The sequence below is a fragment of the Lithobates pipiens genome, unplaced genomic scaffold (assembly GCF_037356315.1).
Source record: "Lithobates pipiens isolate NorthernLeopardFrog02 unplaced genomic scaffold, aLitPip1_a1.2 Scaffold_19, whole genome shotgun sequence".
Classification (NCBI taxonomy): domain Eukaryota; kingdom Metazoa; phylum Chordata; class Amphibia; order Anura; family Ranidae; genus Lithobates; species Lithobates pipiens.
This window is the reverse complement of record NW_027507764.1, coordinates 596730848-596753346: the sequence shown is the minus strand read 5'-3', so window position 1 is coordinate 596753346 and position 22499 is coordinate 596730848. Positions and strand designations below refer to the sequence as shown.

Genomic DNA, 22499 nt, shown 5'->3' with positions numbered 1-22499 from the left:
TTCTTACCATTGTATCGTTAGTAAGGGAAGGGACACCCATACCTCCACATGGGCCCAACCCCCCTACACACCATTCTTACCATTGTATTGTTAGTAAGGGAAGGGACACCCATACCTCCACATGGGCCCATCCCCCCTACACACCATTCTTACAATTGTATTGTTAGTAAGGGAAGGGACACTCATACCTCCACATGGGCCCAACCCCCCTACACACCATTCTTACCATTGTATTGTTAGTAAGGGAAGGGACACCCATACCTCCACATGGGCCCAACCCCCTACACACCATTCTTACCATTGTATTGTTAGTAAGGGAAGGGACACCCATACCCCCACATGGGCCCAACCCCCCTACACACCATTCTTACCATTGTATTGTTAGTAAGGGAAGGGACACTCATACCTCCACATGGGCCCAACCCCCCTACACACCATTCTTACCATTGTATTGTTAGTAAGGGAAGGGACACTCATACCTCCACATGGGCCCAACCCCCCTACACACCATTCTTACCATTGTATTGTTAGTAAGGGAAGGGACACCCATACCTCCACATGGGCCCAACCCCCCTACACACCATTCTTACCATTGTATTGTTAGTAAGGGTAGGGACACCCATACCCCCACATGGGCCCAACCCCCCTACACACCATTCTTACCATTGTATTGTTAGTAAGGGAAGGGACACTCATACCTCCACATGGGCCCAACCCCCCTACACACCACTCTTACCATTGTATTGTTAGTAAGGGAAGGGACACCCATACCTCCACATGGGCCCAACCCCCCTACACACCATTCTTACCATTGTATTGTTAGTAAGGGAAGAGACACCCATACCTTCACATGGGCCCATCCCCCCTACACACCATTCTTACCATTGTATTGTCAGTAAGGGAAGGGACACCCATACCTTCACATGGGCCCATCCCCCCTACACACCATTCTTACCATTGTATTGTCAGTAAGGGAAGGGACACCCATACCTCCACATGGGCCCAACCCCCCTACACACCATTCTTACCGTTGTATCGTTAGTAAGGGAAGGGACACCCATACCTCCACATGGACCCAACCCCCCCTAAACCTCCATTATTTTTTCAGCACCGCCTTCAAAGCCCCCACAGACCTCCCGCTGCTATGACTATCTAGAAAGAAAAAACAAATTCTCTAAGTAAGCACAGGGAAACCCCCCCCCCCCCTCAATGTCTGCCCCCCACCCTTCCACCAGGTGGGAACCATCAGGCATCACACAGACTTAGGAAAGTACAAAGGTGACCCCCCAAATGAAATTAACCCAAAACTTGAGGGAGGGAGGGTGGGAAAAACGTCCTGCTTCTGCGGCCACCGAGCTCCGACTGACCACTGGCAGTTGACAACGCCCTCAGCTTCCTTAGGAACCCCCCCCCCCGCCTCAAGGCCCACCAATCCTAGGTAAGTGCCTCTTACTTCCCCCCTTAAGTCCCCTGCCTGTAAGGGTACCTTCACACTGGGGGGGTGTGGGGGCTTCAGAGGTAAAGTGCCACTAGTTTTAGCGGCGCTTTACTGTCATTTAGCGTTTTGGCACTCGGGCTTTCACACTGGGAAGGCATTGGAGGCGTTTTTCAGGCGCAATTTTTAGTGCTAAAATGCCTGAAAAAGCCCCGTGTGAAAGGGGTCTAAAGGTAAAATAGACGCTCAGATTACTTTTACATTGTAGGGAATTGTCTGCTGAAAAGCAATAGCAGAATCATGGTTGTAGCTTTAACCTTGGTCCCGGTATAACCGCTTCATTCTTAGGCTGAGGACGGGAAATGGTTAACTAGTAACGCTTTGTGTTATTCAGATATAAGTGACGCTGACCCTCCCTTCCCCCACTCTATATACTTGGTGGACGGTACAAGCTATTAGCCTTCCTTTGGTGTTACCATTGTTATCTGCTATTGGAAATATTTGTAGACTTCGACCCTCTGATGATGCCTGTCCCTCCATCCATAGGGAGTCATGGTGATCGTCCTCGTCTTCCTGGCCTTCTGCCTCTCTGCTGTGGATGGCCAGTTCCCAAGAGTCTGCTCTACGGAAGCCGCCTTTCACACCAAGACTTGCTGCCCACTTTGGAAGGACAGAAGCCCGTGCGGTTCTTCGTCAGGCCGAGGAAGATGTAGAAACTGGTCGACTTTACGTGGAAATAAGACTCCCCTGAATAATGACGATCGTCTAGACTGGCCAAGGTACTACTATGAAAATACGTGTGAGTGCCACGGAAACTACAGCGGCTTTGACTGCGGAGACTGTAAATTTGGCCACCATGGAGAGAAATGTGACCGGAAAAAGTTGGTGGTGCGGAGGGAGCTCCGGGAACTGACCTTCCTAGAGCAGAAAAGATTATTCAGTTACTTGGCTCTGGCAAAGACCACCAAATGCCGGGACTTTGTTGTCCTGAGCACCGGAGACCGCTTCCACCAGGAGACTTACCGCTTCGTAGATGCCTCTCTCTATGATGTCTTCGTGTGGATGCATTATTATTCCATGAAAGCCATCCTTATAAATGGCACGTTCAACCCTAATAAAAACTTTGCCCACCAAGGCCCGGCATTCCCAGGGTGGCATCGCCTGAATCTCCTCTTCCTGGAGAGACAAATTCAGCTGATGACGGGAGATGAAGATTTCACCATTCCGTACTATGACTGGCGGGGGGAGAAGAACTGCTCCATCTGTACAGATGAACTGCTGGGCACCAATGATGCTCAGGGGGTCCTAAACCCATATTCCCACTTCTCTTTCTGGAAGGTAGGTTGTCTGCCAACATACCTTCACTGTAATGGTGGAAGTTCATCCAAATACAAAGGATCCGCAATCCAAATAGTCACAGAAGAAGTTCCAACCAACACTGCAATGGCAGCGCACTGCTGACTCCTTCCCAAAGCCACGCCCCCAACAAGTTTCCCTCACAACAAGGCTTAATCATGGGGATTGTGGCTACTGAAGAGGAAGAAGTTTACAGTCATTGTAAACTTTTTTTTTTTTTTAAATGTGAAAAATAAACATGTGATACTTACCTGCTCTGCAATGGTGTTGCACAGAACAACCCCAATCCTCCTCTTCTGGGGCCCTCCTAGCTCCTCCTCTTCTGCATGGGCCAACAGAGAAAGCTTCCCTATAGCGACACACACGTGTGGGCTTGATCCTGAGCTGCACTGCCTGTGTCTATAGACACGTGAATATGTTTTCATTGTCTCAGAAAGTGGTAGATTGCTGCCACATACATCCCTGTTATGTGGCAAGAAGGAAAGACCCCCATGAATGTGATTTTAAAGGCAGCAACACCACTGATGTAGAATAAAAACTGGTTATTAATACCAGCTCTGTGCCACACAATCCCCGGCCCCACTATACTTTCCTGAGCCCGATCTCCATCCAGCTCTGTGCTGTGGGATCCCCGGCCCCCCTATACTTACCTTAGCCCGATCTCCATCCAGCTCTGTGCTGTGGGATCCCCGGCCCCCCTATACTTACCTGAGCCCGATCTCCATCCAGCTCTGTGCTGTGGGATCCCAGGCCCCCCTATACTTACCTGAGCCCGATCTCCATCCAGCTCTGTGCTGCAGGATCCCCAGCCCCCCTATACTTACCTGAGCCCGATCTCCATCCCGCTCTGTGCCACACAATCCCCAGCCCCCCTATACTTACCTGAGCCCGATCTCCATCCCGCTCTGTGCCACACAATCCCCGGCCCCCTATACTTACCTGAGCCTGATCTCCATTCAGCTTTGTGCCACACAATCCCCAGCCCCCCTATACTTACCTGAGCCCGATCTCCATCCAGCTCTGTGCCACACAATCCCCAGCCCCCCTATACTTACCTGAGCCCGATCTCCATCCCGCTCTGTGCCACACAATCCCCGGCCCCTTATACTTACCTGAGCCCGATCTCCATCCAGCTCTGTGCCACACAATCCCCAGCCCCCCTATACTTACCTGAGCCCAATCTCCATCCAGCTCTGTGCCACACAATCCCCGGCCCCCCTATACTTACCTGAGCCTGATCTCCATCCAGCTTTGTGCCACACAATCCCCGGCCCCCCTATACTTACCTGAGCCCGATCTCCATCCCGCTCTGTGCCACACAATCCCCGGCCCCCTATACTTACCTGAGCCCGATCTCCATCCAGCTCTGTGCCACACAATCCCCAGCCCCCCTATACTTACCTGAGCCCGATCTCCATCCAGCTCTGTGCTGCAGGATCCCCAGCCCCCCTATACTTACCTGAGCCTGATCTCCATCCAGCTCTGTGCCACACAATCCCCAGCCCCCTATACTTACCTGAGCCCGATCTCCATCCAGCTCTGTGCCACACAATCCCTGGCCCCCTCTATACTTACCTGAGCCCGATCTCCATCCAGCTCTGTGCCACACAATCCCCGCCCCCCCTATACTTACCTGAGCCCGATCTCCATCCAGCTCTATGCCACACAATCCCCGGCCCTCCTATACTTACCTGAGCCCCAACTCCACTTAGCTCTGTGCCCAAAAGCAGCGCTGCTCTCCATTCCCTCCCTCATCACAGAGCAGATTGATCGGAGCGATTGCCATTGCAGTAGGAGGTGACAGGGCGGAGCCACGCTGTCTGTGTCTATAGACGCGTAGAGAAGGAAAGACCCCCCCGAATGGGATTTTAAAGGCAGCAACACCACTAATGTAGAATAAAAAAGAGTGTATATGAATCGTGCCCCTCCCCCGAGGAGAATGTATATGAATGGTGCCCCTCCCCCGAGGAGAATGTATAGTCTTATAATTATCAAAGAGTAAGCAAGAAATTGGTACAATTTATACTGCGCTGTGCGAGGCGGGAAAACAATAGAACACCGTAGAGGATGGCGGCAAATGGTGCCTCCTGACACTACCGGCCCCCAAGTTCAGAGGGCGACGTGTCCTACCAGAGCCCCCCACTACTGGTTGGCCATGTAATGAGATTATGTACAGAATACAGCCGGATCTATTCAGTATGACGGGTGTCACAGATGTCTTGACCTTAATGCCCTCTTCCTGTTTAATCCTGTTTGTGTAACCCCCGTTAACCCTAAGGGACGCAGAAACGCGTTGGGTACAGGAATCTTATCGGAACTTGGAGAGTACCACAATTCATATACATTTGCATACTTGCTATATATTTACATTGTTGTGTAATAATTGTTTTTTGCTATGTTATGGTTTTAACTGATCCTCTCAGGTGTGAAGTGATCGAATTTTCCATGTATTAATAACCATTTTTTATTCTACATTAGTGGTGTTTCTACCTTTAAAATCCAATTCAGGGGGGTCTTTCCTTCTCTATGCGTCTATAGACACAGACAGCGGGGCTCTGCCCTGTCCCCTCCTACTGCAATGGCACCCGCTCCGATCAATCTGCCCTGTGATGAGGGAGGGAAGGGAGAGCACCGCTGCTCTTGGGCACAGAACTGGGTGGAGATCGGGCTCAGGTAAGTATAGGGGGGCTGGGGATTGTGTGGCACAGAGCTGGATGGAGATCAGGCTCAGGTAAGTATAGGGGGGCTGAGGATCCTGCAGCACAGAGCTGGATGGAGATCAGGCTCAGGTTAGTATAGGGGGGCTGGGGATCCCGCAGCACAGAGCGAGATGGAGATCAGGCTCAGGTAAGTATAGGGGGGCTGGGGATCCTGTGGCACAGAGCTGGATGGAGATCGGGCTCAGGTAAGTATAGGGGGGCTGAGGATCCTGCAGCACAGAGCTGGATGGAGATCGGGCTCAGGTAAGTATAGGGGGGCTGGGGATCCCACAGCACAGACCGGGATGGAGATCAGGCTCAGGTAAGTATAGGGGGGCTGGGGATCCTGCGGCACAGAGCTGGATGGAGATCAGGCTCAGGTAAGTATAGGGGGCTGGGCATCCTGCAGCACAGAGCTGGATGGAGATCAATTTCAGGTAAGTATAGGGGGGCTGGGAATCCTGCAGCACAGAGCTGGATGGAAATCAGGCTCAGGTAATTATAGGGGGGCTGAGGATCCTGCAGCACAGAGCTGGATGGAGATTGGGCTCAGGTAAGTATAGGGGGGCTGGGGATTGTGCGGCACAGAGCTGGATGGAGATCGGGCTCAGGTAAGTATAGGAGGGCTGGGGATCCCGCAGCATAGAGCTGGATGGAGATCAGGCTCAGGTAAGTATAGGGGGGCTGGGCATCCTGCAGCACAGAGCTGGATGGAGATCAGGCTCAGGTAAGTATAGGGGGACTGGGAATCCTGCAGCCCAGAGCTGGATGGAGATTGGGCTCAGGTAAGTATAGGGGGGCTGGGGATTGTGTGGCACAGAGCTGTATGGAGATCGGCTCAGGTAAGTATAGGGGGGCTGGGGATCCCGCAGCATAGAGCTGGATGGAGATCAGGCTCAGGTAAGTATAGGGAGGCTGGGGATCCCGCAGCATAGAGCTGGATGGAGATCAGGCTCAGGTAAGTATAGGGGGCTGGGGAACCCGCAGCACAGAGCTGGATGGAGATCAGGCTCAGGTAAGTATAGGGGGACTGGGAATCCTGCAGCCCAGAGCTGGATGGAGATTGGGCTCAGGTAAGTATAGGGGGGCTGGGGATTGTGTGGCACAGAGCTGTATGGAGATCGGCTCAGGTAAGTATAGGGGGGCTGGGGATCCCGCAGCATAGAGCTGGATGGAGATCAGGCTCAGGTAAGTATAGGGAGGCTGGGGATCCCGCAGCATAGAGCTGGATGGAGATCAGGCTCAGGTAAGTATAGGGGGCTGGGGAACCCGCAGCACAGAGCTGGATGGAGATCAGGCTCAGGTAAGTATAGGGGGGCTGGGGATCCCGCAGCACAGAGCTGGATGGAGATCAGGCTCAGGTAAGTATAGGGGGGCTGGGCATCCTGCAGCACAGAGCTGGATGGAGATCAGACTCAGGTAAGTATAGGGGGGCTGGGAATCCTGCAGCACAGAGCTGGATGGAGATCAGGCTCAGGTAAGTATAGGGGGGCTGAGGATCACGCAGCACAGAGCTGGATGGAGATTGGGCTCAGGTTAGTATAGGGGGGCTGGGGATCCCGCAGCACAGAGTGAGATGGAGATCAGGCTCAGCTAAGTATAGGGGGGCTGGGGATCCTGCGGCACAGAGCTGGATGGAGATCGGGCTCGGGTAAGTATAGGGGGGCTGGGGATCCTGCGGCACAGAGCTGGATGGAGATCAGGCTCAGGTAAGTATAGGGGGGCTGGGGATCCCACAGCACAGAGCTGGATGGAGATCAGGCTCAGGTAATTATAGGGGGGCTGGGGATCCCACAGCACAGAGCTGGATGGAGATCGGGCTCAGGTAAGTATAGGGGGGCTGGGGATCCCGCAGCACAGAGCTGGATGGAGATTGGGCTCAGGTAAGTATAGGGGGGCTGGGGATCCCGCAGCACAGAGCTGGATGGAGATCAGGCTCAGGTAAGTATAGGGGGGCTGGGAATCCCGCAGCACAGAGCTGGATGGAGTGCCCGCTAGCCAAGCCTCGCGAGATCAGGTACAATAACGTGATTTCGCGCAGCAGAGCCAACCCGCCGCAGTAAAATTGGTCCGCAAGCGGTTAAAAGTGTAAACCAAAAAATTGTAACAATAAACATAAAATCCAGAGCACCTTACTCCCCCTTCCATCAGATTTCAAGAGCCCCCCACTATCAGAAGTTAAAAGTCCCCCCACCCTCCCTTACATCACAGTGTACCCCCTTTACCATGTGCTGCTGCCTGGAAGAAGCTGGGAGTGAAGCTGGGAAGCAGAAAGTGCAGGGTCTGGAGGAGGACCAGAGGAGGGCTGGAGTTTACTGAATGCTGAGACCAGGGGAGGCAGAGAACAGGGGGGCACAGAATCTGAGTTCTGTCATCTTCTCTGTGCTGACTGCTGAGTCAAGGTGGGGACAGAAATAAGGGGGTTTCTGTAACAGCAGGAGAGGTGGGAGGGCCACATGAAATGGCCTGGAGTATTGAGAATCTATATCACATGTGTGTCTGACACATGTGATATAGATTCTCAATACTTGATAGCTAATTGTTGTGTGTCCAGGGACCTGTCCTGGGACCTGTCCTGGGATCTGTCCTGGGCTCTGTCCTGGGATCTGTCCAGGGACCTGTCCTGGGACCTGTCCTGGGATCTGTCCTGGGCTCTGTCCTGGGACCTGTCCTGGGATCTGTCCAGGGACCTGTCCTGGGCTCTGTTCAGGGATCTGCCCAGGGCTCTGTCCAGGGATCTGTCCTGGGCTCTGTCCAGGGACCTGTCCTGGGATCTGTCCAGGGATCTGTCCAGGGACCTGTCCTGGGATCTGTCCTGGGACCTGTCCAGGGATCTGTCCAAGGACCTGTCCTGGGATCTGTCCTGAGCTCTGTCCAGGGATCTGTCCTGGGCTCTGTCCTGGGCTCTGTCCTGGGACCTGTCCTGGGATCTGTCCTGGGATCTGTCCAGGGACCTGTCCTGGGCTCTGTTCAGGGATCTGCCCAGGGCTCTGTCCTGGGATCTGTCCTGGGCTCTGTCCAGGGACCTGTCCTGGGATCTGTCCTGGGATCTGTCCAGGGATCTGTCCAGGGACCTGTCCTGGGCTCTGTTCAGGGATCTGCCCAGGGCTCTGTCCAGGGATCTGTCCTGGGCTCTGTCCAGGGACCTGTCCTGGGATCTGTCCTGGGCTCTGTCCTGGGACCTGTCCTGGGATCTGTCCTGGGATCTGTCCAGGGACCTGTCCTGGGCTCTGTTCAGGGATCTGCCCAGGGCTCTGTCCAGGGATCTGTCCTGGGCTCTGTCCAGGGACCTGTCCTGGGATCTGTCCAGGGATCTGTCCAGGGACCTGTCCTGGGATCTGTCCTGGGACCTGTCCAGGGATCTGTCCAAGGACCTGTCCTGGGATCTGTCCTGAGCTCTGTCCAGGGACCTGTCCTGGGCTCTGTCCTGGGCTCTGTCCTGGGACCTGTCCTGGGATCTGTCCTGGGATCTGTCCAGGGACCTGTCCTGGGCTCTGTTAAGGGATCTGCCCAGGGCTCTGTCCTGGGATCTGTCCTGGGCTCTGTCCAGGGACCTGTCCTGGGATCTGTCCTGGGATCTGTCCAGGGATCTGTCCAGGGACCTGTCCTGGGATCTGTCCAGGGATCTGTCCAGGGACCTGTCCAGGGATCTGTCCAGGGACCTGTCCTGGGATCTGTCCTGAGCTCTGTCCAGGGACCTGTCCTGGGCTCTGTCCAGAGACCTGTCCTGGGACCTGTCCTGGGATCTGTCCTGGGATCTGTCCAGGGATCTGTCCAGAGACCTGTCCTGGGATCTGTCCAGGGATCTGTCCAGGGACCTGTCCTGGGATCTGTCCTGGGCTCTGTCCAGAGACCTGTCCTGGGATCTGTCCTGGGATCTGTCCAGGGATCTGTCCAGGGACCTGTCCTGGGATCTGTCCTGGGCTCTGTCCTGGGCTCTGTCCTGGGCTCTGTCCAGGGATCTGTCCTGGGCTCTGTCCAGGGATCTGTCCAGGGATCTGTCCAGGGACCTGTCCTGGGACCTGTCCTGGGATCTGTCCTGGGACCTGTCCTGGGATCTGTCCAGGGATCTGTCCAGGGACCTGTCCTGGGACCTGTCCTGGGATCTGTCCTGGGACCTATCCTGGGCTCTGTTCAGGGATCTGCCCATGGATCTGTCCTGGGCTCTGTCCAGGGCTCTGTCCAGGAATCTGTCCTGGGCTCTGTCCAGGGACCTGTCCTGGGATCTGTCCAGGGACCTGTCCTGGGCTCTGTCCTGGGATCTGTCCTGGGATCTGTCCTGGGCTCTGTCCAGGGACCTGTCCTGGGATCTGTCCAGGGATCTGCCCAGGGCTCTGTCCAGGGATCTGCCCATGGATCTGTCCTGGGCTCTGTCCAGGGATCTGCCCATGGATCTGTCCTGGGCTCTGTCCAGGGACCTGTCCTGGGATCTGTCCTGGGCTCTGTCCTGGGATCTGTCCAGGGACCTGTCCTGGGACCTGTCCTGGGATCTGTCCTGGGCTCTGTCCTGGGACCTGTCCTGGGACCTGTCCTGGGCTCTGTCCTGGGACCTGTCCTGGGACCTGTCCTGGGATCTGTCCTGGGATCTGTCCTGGGCTCTGTCCAGGGACCTGTCCTGGGATCTGTCCAGGGATCTGTCCAGGGACCTGTCCTGGGATCTGTCCAGGGATCTGTCCAGGGACCTGTCCTGGGATCTGTCCAGGGATCTGTCCAGGGATCTGTCCAGGGACCTGTCCTGGGATCTGTCCAGGGATCTGTCCAGGGACCTGTCCTGGGATCTGTCCAGGGATCTGTCCAGGGACCTGTCCTGGGATCTGTCCTGAGCTCTGTCCAGGGACCGGTCCTGGGCTCTGTCCAGGGATCTGCCCATGGATCTGTCCTGGGCTCTGTCCAGGGACCTGTCCAGGGATCTGTCCTGGGCTCTGTCCAGGGATCTGCCCATGGATCTGTCCTGGGCTCTGCCCATGGATCTGTCCTGGGCTCTGTCCAGGGACCTGTCCAGGGACCTGTCCTGGGATCTGTCCTGGGCTCTGTCCTGGGATCTGTCCAGGGACCTGTCCTGGGACCTGTCCTGGGCTCTGTCCTGGGACCTGTCCTGGGACCTGTCCTGGGATCTGTCCTGGGCTCTGTCCAGGGACCTGTCCTGGGATCTGTCCAGGGATCTGTCCAGGGACCTGTCCTGGGATCTGTCCAGGGATCTGTCCTGGGCTCTTTCCAGGGATCTGTCCAGGGACCTGTCCTGGGATCTGTCCAGGGATCTGTCCAGGGACCTGTCCTGGGATCTGTCCAGGGATCTGTCCAGGGACCTGTCCTGGGATCTGTCCAGGGATCTGTCCAGGGACCTGTCCTGGGATCTGTCCAGGGACCTGTCCTGGGATCTGTCCTGAGCTCTGTCCAGGGATCTGCCCATGGATCTGTCCTGGGCTCTGTCCAGGGATCTATCCAGGGTTTTTTCCAAGGCTCTGCTCTGGGATCTGTCCAGGGATTTGTCCCGGGCTCTATCCCTGATGAAGAAATTTGTTTTCAATTTTCTTTTGAATATTTATTATAGAAAAATGTAAAAAATATTGTTTTGTTTTTTTTCAAAATTGAGTTTTTTTTTTTTTATAGCAAAAAAATAAAAACCGCAGAGGTGATCAAATACCACCAAAAGAAATCTCTTCTTGTGGGAAAAAAAGGACATTATAGCACAATTGTCAGTTATCTAACCTTCACCTACAGTTGGTCCAAAGGAAGGTGAAAACCCCCAGCAGAGCCAATGATCCAATATACTGCAGCAGGGAAAAAATTCCTTCCTGATCCCCCGAGAGGCAATCAGATTTTCCTCGGATCACCTTTCCCTATAAGTGTCACCCAGTTATATTCTGTACACTTAGGAAATAATCCCGACCTTTCTTATAGCAATCCACTGATTGGGCCAGATCCACCTCTGCAGGGAGTCTATTCCACATTTTCACAGCTCTTACTGTGAAGAAACCTTTCCGTATTTGGAGATGAAATCTCTTTTCCTCTAGATGTAAAGAGTCCCCCTTGTCCTCTGTGATGACTGTAAAGTGAATAACTCAACACCAAGTTCACTATATGGACCCCTTATATATTATACATGGTGATCATATCCCCCCTTATCTCCTCTTATCAAGAGAGAATAAATTCAGTTCCTCTAATCTCTCCTCATAGCTGAGCTCCTCCATGCCTCTTATCAGTTTGGTTGCCCTTCTCTGCACTTTCTCCAGTTCCCCGATATCCTTTTTGAGAACTGGAGCCCAAAACTGAACTGCATATTCCAGATGAGGTCTTACTAATGATTTGTACAGATGATATCTCTCTCTCTGGAGTCCAGACCTCTCTTATACAGGAAAGGACTTTCCTCGCTTTGGAAACCGCAGCTTGGCATTGCATGTTATTATTTAGCTTATGATCTACCAAAACCCCCAGATCCTTCTCCACTATGGATCCCCCAGATCCTTCTCCACTATGGATCCCCCAGATCCTTCTCCACTATGGATCCCCCAGATCCTTCTCCACTATGGATCCCCCCGGATCCTTCTCCACTATGGATCCCCCAGATCCTTCTCCACTATGGATCCTGCAGATCCTTCACCACCATTGATTCCCCCCAGATCCTTCTCCACTGTGGATCCCCCAGATCCTTCTCCACTATGGATCCCCCAGATCCTTCTCCACTATGGACCCCCCGGATCCTTCTCCACTATGGATCCCCCGGATCCTTCTCCACTATGGATCCCCCCAGATCCTTCTCCACTATGGACCACCCAGATCCTTCTCCACTATGGATCCCCCAGATCCTTCTCCACTATGGACCCCCCAGATCCTTCTCCACTATGGATCCCCCAGATCCTTCTCCACTATGGATCCCCCCAGATCCTTCTCCACTATGGATCCCCCCAGATCCTTCTCCACTATGGACCCCCCAGATCCTTCTCCACTATGGATCCCCCCAGATCCTTATTCACTATGGATCCCCCAGATCCTTCTCCACTATGGATCCCCCCAGATCCTTCTCCACTATGGATCCCCCCAGATCCTTCTCCACTATGGATCCCCCAGATCCTTCTCCACCGTTATTCCCCCCAGATCCTTCTCCACTATGGATCCCCCAGATCCTTCACCACTATGGATCCCCCCAGACCCTTCTCCACTATGGATCCCCCAAGATCCTTCTCCACCATTGATTCCCCCCAGATCCTTCTCCACTATTGACGCGACCAGATCCTTCTCCACTATGGATCACCCCAGATCCTTCTCCACTATGGATCCCTCCAGTTGTACTCCCCCTAGTATGTATGATGCATATTCTTAGGCCCCAAGTGCAGAACTTTACATTTCTCGACATTAAACCTCATCTGCCACATAGTTGCCCAATTAGACAGAGCATTGAGGTCGGCTTGTAAATTGGAGACATCCTGTAAGGAGGTTATTGCACCACATAGCTCGGTGTCATCTGCAAAGACGGAAATCCCAGACCCAATATCATTTATAAAGATATTAAAAAGTAAGGGTCCCAGCACTGAACCTTGGGGTACACCACTAATAACACTAAACCTTGGGGTACCCCACTAATAACACTGAACCTTGGGGTACACCACTGATAACCTTACACCATTCAGAGTAAGAATCATTAACCACGACTCTCTGAATTCTGTCTTTTAGCCAGTTTTCTATCCATTTACAAACTGATATTTCCAAACCTGTAGACTTTACCTTACACATGAGCCGTGTGTGGGGAACTGTATCAAACGCTTTTGCAAAATCCAAGTATACCACGTCCACTGCCACCCCTCTGTCCCAAGTATACCACGTCCACCGCCACCCCTCTGTCCAAGTATACCACGTCCACCGCCACCCCTCTGTCCAAGTATACCACGTCCACCGCCACCCCTCTGTCCAAGTATACCACGTCCACCGCAATCACTCTGTCCAAGTATACCACGTCCACAGCCACCCCTCTGTCCAAGTATACCACGTCCACCGCCACCCCTCTGTCCAAGTATACCACATCCACCGCAATCACTCTGTCCAAGTATACCACGTCCACAGCCACCCCTCTGTCCAAGTATACCACGTCCACCGCCACCCCTCTGTCCAAGTATACCACGTCCACCGCCACCCCTCTATCCAAGTATACCACGTCCACAGCCACCCCTCTGTCCAAGTATACCACGTCCACCGCCACCCCTCTGTCCAAGTATACCACGTCTACCGCCACCCCTCTGTCCAAGTATACCACGTCCACCGCCACCCCTCTGTCCAAGTATACCACGTCCACCACCACCCCTCTGTCCAAGTATACCACGTCCACCGCACCCCTCTGTCCAAGTATACCACGTCCACCGCCACCCCTCTGTCCAAGTATACCACGTCCACCGCCACCCCTCTGTCCAAGTATACCACGTCCACCGCCACCCCTCTGTCCAAGTATACCACGTCCACCGCCACCCCTCTGTCCAAGTATACCACGTCCACCGCCACCCCTCTGTCCAAGTATACCACGTCCACAGCCACCCCTCTGTCCAAGTATACCACGTCCACAGCCACCCCTCTGCCCAAGTATACCACGTCCATCGCCACCCCTCTGTCCAAGTATACCACGTCCACATTCACCCCTCTGTCCAAGTATACCACGTCTACCGCCACCCCTCTGTCCAAGTATACCACGTCCACCGCCACCCCTCTGTCCAAGTATACCATGTCCACCGCCACCCCTCTGTCCAAGTATACCACGTCTACCGCCACCCCTCTGTCCAAGTATGCCACGTCCACCACCACCCTTCTGTCCAAGTATATCATGTCCACAGCCACCCCTCTGTCCAAGTAGACCCACCACGTTCATGTACACCCCTCTGTTCAAGGTTTTACTTAGCTCCTCATTTGGATTGTGTATATAGGATTTTGTATGTAGAGTTTTCCTATGTTTTTATATTGGTTGAAAAAAAGAAATAATGGAACTGCGCAATCCTTAATATTTAAATTAAGGTGTGAATAAACAATGAAGTGCATATGTGCTCAATGTTGTGCAGAGTATTAACATAAACCCCAACATAAAAAATGCATTAGCGACATATACCCATGCAGTACAAGTAAGACCACATATAAAATAACACCAATTGTTATAAATAAGCACTCATAAATCAATACTGAAATCTCAATGGTACTAGTGCTTCAAAGAAATATGTGCAAAAAATATTAAATGAAAATCAAAAATAAATAAAAATAAAAAACTCGTTAAAAAGTCCAGGTAAGTGAGTTCAAAACAAACAAATGTCCACAGTGACTTGTCCAAAAATCCAAAACAGGTGTAGTCGTGAAGCAAAATTTAAAGTGCACCACCACCGTGTAGATAACAAATGGCTCCTTACCAGATGCCCCAGTAAGGAGTGCGTATCTTAAAGGTCAAGACAAGGTATGCATCAGACTCAGATCTTCGAAGGATAAGAGACCACTGGTGCCGGACTCAAACGAATTTCAACCAAGAAGCAGATGTTCACCATAAGGAGGAAACAAACAATATATGTATAGCCTAAGTCAGGCCAGCCTAGAAAGGAGGCCCGTACTCTGGAGGAGGTATAGCACCCTTAGATAGAATTTAGGTGACAAGTGGATGGTTCCTGTACAGCCCCAAAATCCGGGAGTAGCATTCAACAAGATATATAGCTGCTGGACGAAGGATGTACCCTCAAGTTAAATATAAATACGCATAAGAAGAGAAGGCTCAGGCAGCAACCTTCAAAGCAACCATCCATCAAATGAGTACACCATTGGTTGGTGTACTCATTTGATGGATGGTTGCTTTGAAGGTTGCTGCCTGAGCCTTCTCTTCTTATGCGTATTTATATTTAACTTGAGGGTACATCCTTCATCCAGCAGCTATATATCTTGTTGAATGCTACTCCCGGATTTTGGGGCTGTACAGGAACCATCCACTTGTCACCTAAATTCTATCTAAGGGTGCTATACCTCCTCCAGAGTACGGGCCTCCTTTCTAGGCTGGCCTGACTTAGGCTATACATATATTGTTTGTTTCCTCCTTATGGTGAACATCTGCTTCTTGGTTGAAATTCGTTTGAGTCCGGCACCAGTGGTCTCTTATCCTTCGAAGATCTGAGTCTGATGCATACCTTGTCTTGACCTTTAAGATACGCACTCCTTACTGGGGCATCTGGTAAGGAGCCATTTGTTATCTACACGGTGGTGGTGCACTTTAAATTTTGCTTCACGACTACACCTGTTTTGGATTTTTGGACAAGTCACTGTGGACATTTGTTTGTTTTGAACTCACTTACCTGGACTTTTTAACGAGTTTTTTATTTTTATTTATTTTTGATTTTCATTTAATATTTTTTGCACATATTTCTTTGAAGCACTAGTACCATTGAGATTTCAGTATTGATTTATGAGTGCTTATTTATAACAATTGGTGTTATTTTATATGTGGTCTTACTTGTACTGCATGGGTATATGTCGCTAATGCATTTTTTATGTTGGGGTTTATGTTAATACTCTGCACAACATTGAGCACATATGCACTTCATTGTTTATTCACACCTTAATTTAAATATTAAGGATTGCGCAGTTCCATTATTTCTTTTTTTCAAGTCCTTTTTATATAGCATTTTTTGGTATATATTTTGAATTGCTGCATGACAAAAAAAATGTTGTTTGTTTTTTCACTGTAGCGCAGATTTTCTCTTCTCTTTTATATTGGTTGAACTGGATGGACTTCTTTTTTTTTTCAACCTGACTAATTATGTAGCTATGTAACATTAAAGCGAAAAACCCAAAAGTGGAACTTCCACTCATTTGTCTCCTCTCCCCCTCCAGTGCCACAATTGGCACCTTTCGGGGAGAGGGGATACCAGTCCTGTTCCCACTTCCGGTAGTGCAGGCCGCGGCCCGTGAATTAAACGCGGGCTGCCTCCTCTACCCGGTCACCTTGGAGCGGGACCTCATAAATGCGCAGTGGGGTTCCCGGTGTGAAGGCTACACTGCCGGGTACCCTCACCAGCAATGGCGGCAGCACCCGACAGCTGATGGAAACAACTGAGGTGCCGACCTCGCCGGACTCCAGGACAGGTAAGTCTCTTATTGTTAAAAGCCAGCAACTGCTGGCTGTTAATTTTTTTGGGGGGGGCGGAACACCGCTTTAAGGGAAGATCTACGCAAGGAACGTTCGGCCTGTAGATCCAATAATTCCCATGACTCGTCTCAATCACTTTTCTGACTGATTGCAGATTAGAATTTGATCAGTTTAGAAGAATTGCATAGCGATAAATACCATTTATTGGAAGGTGATATGAGATTGAGGGGTGTTTTGTAGCAAAAAAGGGCACCCTCATTGGGAAATATCCTCTCACCCAGTCTGTTCCAGTTGGATAAATGACAAAAAGGAGGTACGTGGCTGAATATTACAGGTATGTATGAGCGTAATGGAGCCCGTTGTTCAAGTTGTCTCTTGCTGGGAGATGCTCCCATTATCCCATCATTTGTGAATGGTGGAGTCTATGAAATTAGGCAACTTGGCAGCTGGTAGGCCAGATATGTCACTGATGTCATATCATGCATTAGGTGCAATAAACAATATGGAGACAGAACCATCGGAAGATTATGTGTGTAGATGTGTGACCGACTCCCTAAGATTAGAACCCGCAAAAAGATAAATGTGGGCAATCATTTTGTGGAACTAGATGGTTCTCAATTGGATGCCTTTAGGGTCCAAATTATTGAGATCAATATCTGTCCTATGAGTTGGTAACAGGTTCTCTTTATTAGCCAAGAGAGAGGTGCTCTGGATATTTAAAAATGGATTCCCGGATCCTACAGGGGAGTAATTTTCCCTTTCTCCTCACCCTTCTTTCCCCCCTCCCCTCCCCCCCCCCATTCTTCCACTCCCTTTTTTCCTTTCCTTCCCTGGGATGGGGTATTTCTGTATCTATTCACGTATTCTGAGAGAACTTAAACTTCTTCCCCTTCGGTAGCCAATCTCCCCAAGATTAAGCCTTGTTGTAGGTGAAACATGTTGGGGGGCGTGGATTTTTGTGGGCGTGAGTGATGTGCTTTCATTGGAGTAAACCTTGACTGGAGCAGACCATCTTTGGTGGGGGGGTGGCCCGTTATTTGAACGGTGGGCCTTGGCAGATCCACACTTTAGTCCAATACAAATAAATCATAAATACATTCTAGAAAAAAAGAATTGTCTGAACTCTTTTCCTCAGATCTATATCAGAACTCTGGGAAATGTCGTCTACGGAATGAATAGGGGGGGAAAGCTCAGCACCGGTGTCTGGAATGGGGAGATCATTTGGGACTGGGATAGGAAAAAGCTTGTGCTTAAAATTTTCAATGTATAACTATTTCATGAAATGTCTGGAACTCTCTTCCTAGGCAATCTGCAGCGGATTTAATTTCCCCGATGAATATTGTCCATTGGCTGATTATGAACAGAAAATGGAGAGAGTCCATAGGAAGCCCGGAGCTACACCATACGCTCCCAATCTGCCCTCCTTCCAAGATGTGGACAACATCCTAAAACTCAGCAACTTCGATACCCCACCATACAACGAGACTTCCCTACTCAGCTTCAGAAATGCCCTGGAAGGTGAGTCCGGCTGATTCTTGTCAGCAAATGTTGAATGTAAAGACCTAGTAGGAGTATAAAGGCTGCTGTGGGGACATCCTGGTCACAGGAGGGATATCTGTGTACTGGAGCTCCGGCCACGTCTACAATGGTCAAAAACGTTATATACGTTATTTAGCAATTGGTAGACAGGTGCCCATTTCATGCCAGCCTGTTCATAATACACAATTGTACTCTTCAGTCCAAACGTCTGATCAAAGTGATCCTAGAAAAGTGTGAAATTCTCTTCAGAGATCTTTTCTAAATGTTCCAACTTAATTTGGTTGTGGCTGATCCTTCACTAGATAACATAATCCTGTTCTAGATTTATTACTAGCAACAAATTGACCATCCAACCATAATGTACTTCTGCACCACCATCACACCTGTGCTGTTCTCCCACCCCCTACCATACCTGCTCTGTTCCCAACCCCCACACCTGTGCTGTTCCCAACCACCCCCTACCACACCTTCTCTGTTCCCAACCACCACCACACTTACTCTGTTTTGACCCTCCACCACACCCGATCTGTTCCTGACCTCAACCACCACCACCTCCTCACCACCATACATGTTCTGTTCCCAACCACCACCACAACCACACCTGCTCTGTTAAAACCACCACCACACCTGCTCTGTCCCCACCCACCACCACACTGACTGCTCTGGCCCCAAACACCATCACAACTACTCTGTTCCCAACCACACACCACACCTGCTCTATCCCCAACCACACACCACACCTGCTCTGTTCCCAACCACCCCCTACCACACCTACTCTGTTGTGACCCTCCACCACACCTGCTCTGTTGTGACCCTCCACCACACCTGCTCTGTTCCCAACCACCATCATACCTGTTCTGTTCCCAACCGCCACCTTAACTACACCTGCTCTGTTCCAAACCACCACCACACCTGCTCTGTTCACAAGCACCACTATCACACCTGTTCTGTTCTCCACCACCACACCTGCTGTGTTCCCACCCATCATCAAACCTGCTTTGTTCCTGACTACCACCACTATGCTGCTCAATGTGTCATATATACAGTATCAATTTTTTTCAGAATGATTTCTGTTGTTTCCCATCTACATCTCTGGCTATTGGGAGTCATCGTTAAGGGCAGAATTGTCTGTAGTGTTATTACCTGCTCCTTCTTCTGCTTCCCCTTCCCATGAAAAATTCGACAAACCGACTGATCAACTTGGGTACAATCAGTCTGCCCATACATGGTTTGAATCTCAGCCGGCCTGTCTATGGCTGGCTTTAGCAAAAACCTTAAACTTCTTTGAGGTTTGTATACCACGGGGTTACGGTTAGATGGAACCCCTAGACTTCTATAAGACTTGTCTACCTTGAGGCTAGGCTTATACAAAACCTATAGACTTCTGGGAGGCTCATCTACTTTTAGGATTAGGGTTTGAGGAAACCCATAGAATTAGTTAGTAGTAAGGTTAAATAAAGACACCAGTCCATCCTGAGTGTCTACAATTGTCCCTATCCCTGTACATTACACACTCACAACAGAGCCTTAAGGAGCCCACAATCCAAGGTCCCCATTCATATACTAGGGGCCAATTTTGGACAGAAGCCAATTAACCTCCCTGCATGTCTTTGGAGTGTAGGAGGAAACCCACACAGGCACAGGGAGTACATGCAAACTCCAGGCAGATAGTGTCGTGGTTGGGATTTGAACCAGCGACCCTTCTTACTGCTAGGTGAGAGTGCTAACCACTACACCACTGTGCCACTAACCACTACCACTACACCACTGTACCTCCCTATACCACTGTGCCACCCACTACACCACTGTGCCACCCAATTCTTGGAGGATCATCTACTTTATGGTTAAAGTTAGATGAAACCCATAGACGTTTACAGACCTGTAACATGCCAGTGGAGAGAAGACTTGTGATGTGGGATGTAGATAAACAGCAAAGGCTACGGCAGGAATATCGCATGATCTCTGTGATTGGCTGTCACTCTGGTCACATGATCGGGAGCACTGCTGGCTACAATCATAAATAGAGGCCCAGTGTTTTCTGTGGCAGCACATAAACCTTGGCCAACATGGACACATATGTGTGGAGTTTTACCCTGAAATCCCACCCTCTTCATTGCCATACATATGCGTTTCATGGTTGGCAAGAGGTTAATAACGGTAAGAATAATTTGGACTTGTGAAGAGGTAATGACTTTACTCTTTGTCTTTTAGGGTTCTTATCACCAGATGGGGTGACACTGAAAAGAAGTTTACACAACCTGGTCCACATATATCTGGGAGGCACCATGTCTCAGATCCCCATCTCCAGCAATGACCCCATCTTCATCTTTCATCACAGCTTTGTTGATAAGTAAGATTGCATTGCCCCATTCTTCTATAATGTACTGATACTTTCCTTATTATTATTATTATAGAGCATTTATTGTAGAATTTACCAGCAGTGTGCACAGCGCTTTATAAAATAAATGGAGACTGTACAGTTACAATGCAATTCAATACAAAAGAGTTAGGAGGGTCCTGTTCCTCTGAGCTTACAATCTAAAAGGGATGGGTTAGTGAAATGTAATAACTGTGAGGGACGAGCTGATGTAGAAAGTAACCGTTCAGTTTTTAGGTGGAGGTGGGCTAGGCTTACCTGAAGCGGTCGTTTTTCAGGTGTTATCTAAATGTGGGCTGGGTAGCATATAGCCGGACAGGGTGGGTGAGGAGTTCCAGAGAATAGGAGAGGCTGTGGAGAAGTCCAGGAGGTGAGCCCTAAAGAGACGACAAGGGAACTGGGGATCAGGCATTGTCTGGTACAGAAAGGACAGTTTGGTGATATTGTGAGATAAAGGTGGTTATGTACTTTGGGGCAGGTAGAGAGGGATGGAGGACACTGAATGGAGGCCAGTGGAGGGATTGGTAGAGAGGGGTGGAGGACATTGAATGGAGGTCAGTGGGGGGATTGGTAGAGAGGGGTGGAGGACACTGAATGGAGGTCAGTGGAGGGATTGGTAGAGAGGGATGGAGGACACTGAATGGAGGTCAGTGGAGGGATTGGCAGGGAGGGGTGGAGGACACTGAATGGAGACCAGTGGAGGGATTGGTAGAGAGGGGTGGAGGACACTGAATGGAGACCAGTGTAGGGATTGGTAGAGAGGAGTGGAGGACACTGAATGGAGGTCAGTGGAGGGATTGGCAGGGAGGGGTGGAGGACACTGAATGGAGACCAGTGTAGGGATTGGTAGAGAGGGGTGGAGGACACTAAATGGAGGTCAGTGGAGGGATTGGCAGGGAGGGGTGGAGGACACTGAATGGAGACCAGGGGAGGGATTGGTGGAGAGGGGTGGAGGACACTGAATGGAGACCAGTGTAGGGATTGGTAGAGAGGGGTGGAGGACACTGAATGGAGGCCAGTGGAGGGATTGGTAGAGAGGGGTGGAGGACACTGAATGGAGGTCAGTGGAGGGATTGGTAGAGAGGGGTGGAGGACACTGAATGGAGGTCAGTGGAGGGATTGGTAGAGAGGGGTGGAGGACACTGAATGGAGGTCAGTGGAGGGATTGGTAGAGAGGGGTGGAGGACACTGAATGGAGGTCAGTGGAGGGATTGATAGAGAGGGGTGGAGGACACTGAATGGAGGCCAGTGGAGGGATTGTCGGAGAGGGGTGGAGGACACTGAATGGAGGTCAGTGGAGGGATTGGTAGAGAGGGATGGAGGACACTGAATGGAGATCAGTGGAGGGATTGGTAGAGAGGGATGGAGGACACTGAATGGAGGTCAGTGGAGGGATTGGTAGAGAGGGGTGGAGGACACTGAATGGAGATCAGTGGAGGGATTGGTAGAGAGGGATGGAGGACACTGAATGGAGGCCAGTGGAGGGATTGGCAGAGAGGGGTGGAGGACACTGAATGGAGGCCAGTGGAGGGATTGGCGGAGAGAGGTGGAGGACACTGAATGGAGGCCAGTGGAGGGATTGGTAGAGAGGGGTGGAGGACACTGAATGGAGGCCAGTGGAGGGATTGGCAGAGAGGGGTGGAGGACACTGAATGGAGGCCAGTGGAGGGATTGGCGGAGAGGGGTGGAGGACACTGAATGGAGGCCAGTGGAGGGATTGGTAGAGAGGGGTGGAGGACACTGAATGGAGGTCAGTGGAGGGATTGTCGGAGAGGGGTGGAGGACACTGAATGGAGGTCAGTGGAGGGATTGGTGGAGAGGGGTGGAGGACACTGAATGGAGGTCAGTGGAGGGATTGGTGGAGAGGGGTGGAGGACATTGAATGGAGGTCAGTGGAGGGATTGGTAGAGAGGGGTGGAGGACACCGAATGGAGACAAGTGGAGGGATTGGTAGAAAGGGGTGGAGCATGCTCAGTGGAGGGATGGGTGGAGAGGGGT

General features: G+C 51.1%; 1 protein-coding gene across 1 annotated transcript in view; it reads left to right on the top strand.

The window, feature by feature from the left end:
• LOC143997842 (tyrosinase-like) overlaps positions 1-22499 on the top strand; it is a 39443-nt gene that overhangs the window by 3996 nt on the left and 12948 nt on the right. Inside the window, exons 2-4 of the mRNA XM_077493667.1 lie at positions 1982-2773; positions 17890-18103; positions 20336-20474. Of these exons, the coding sequence (XP_077349793.1) occupies positions 1988-2773; positions 17890-18103; positions 20336-20474 (1139 nt within the window). The 5' untranslated portion in view covers positions 1982-1987. The remainder of the gene's footprint in view (positions 1-1981; positions 2774-17889; positions 18104-20335; positions 20475-22499) is intronic.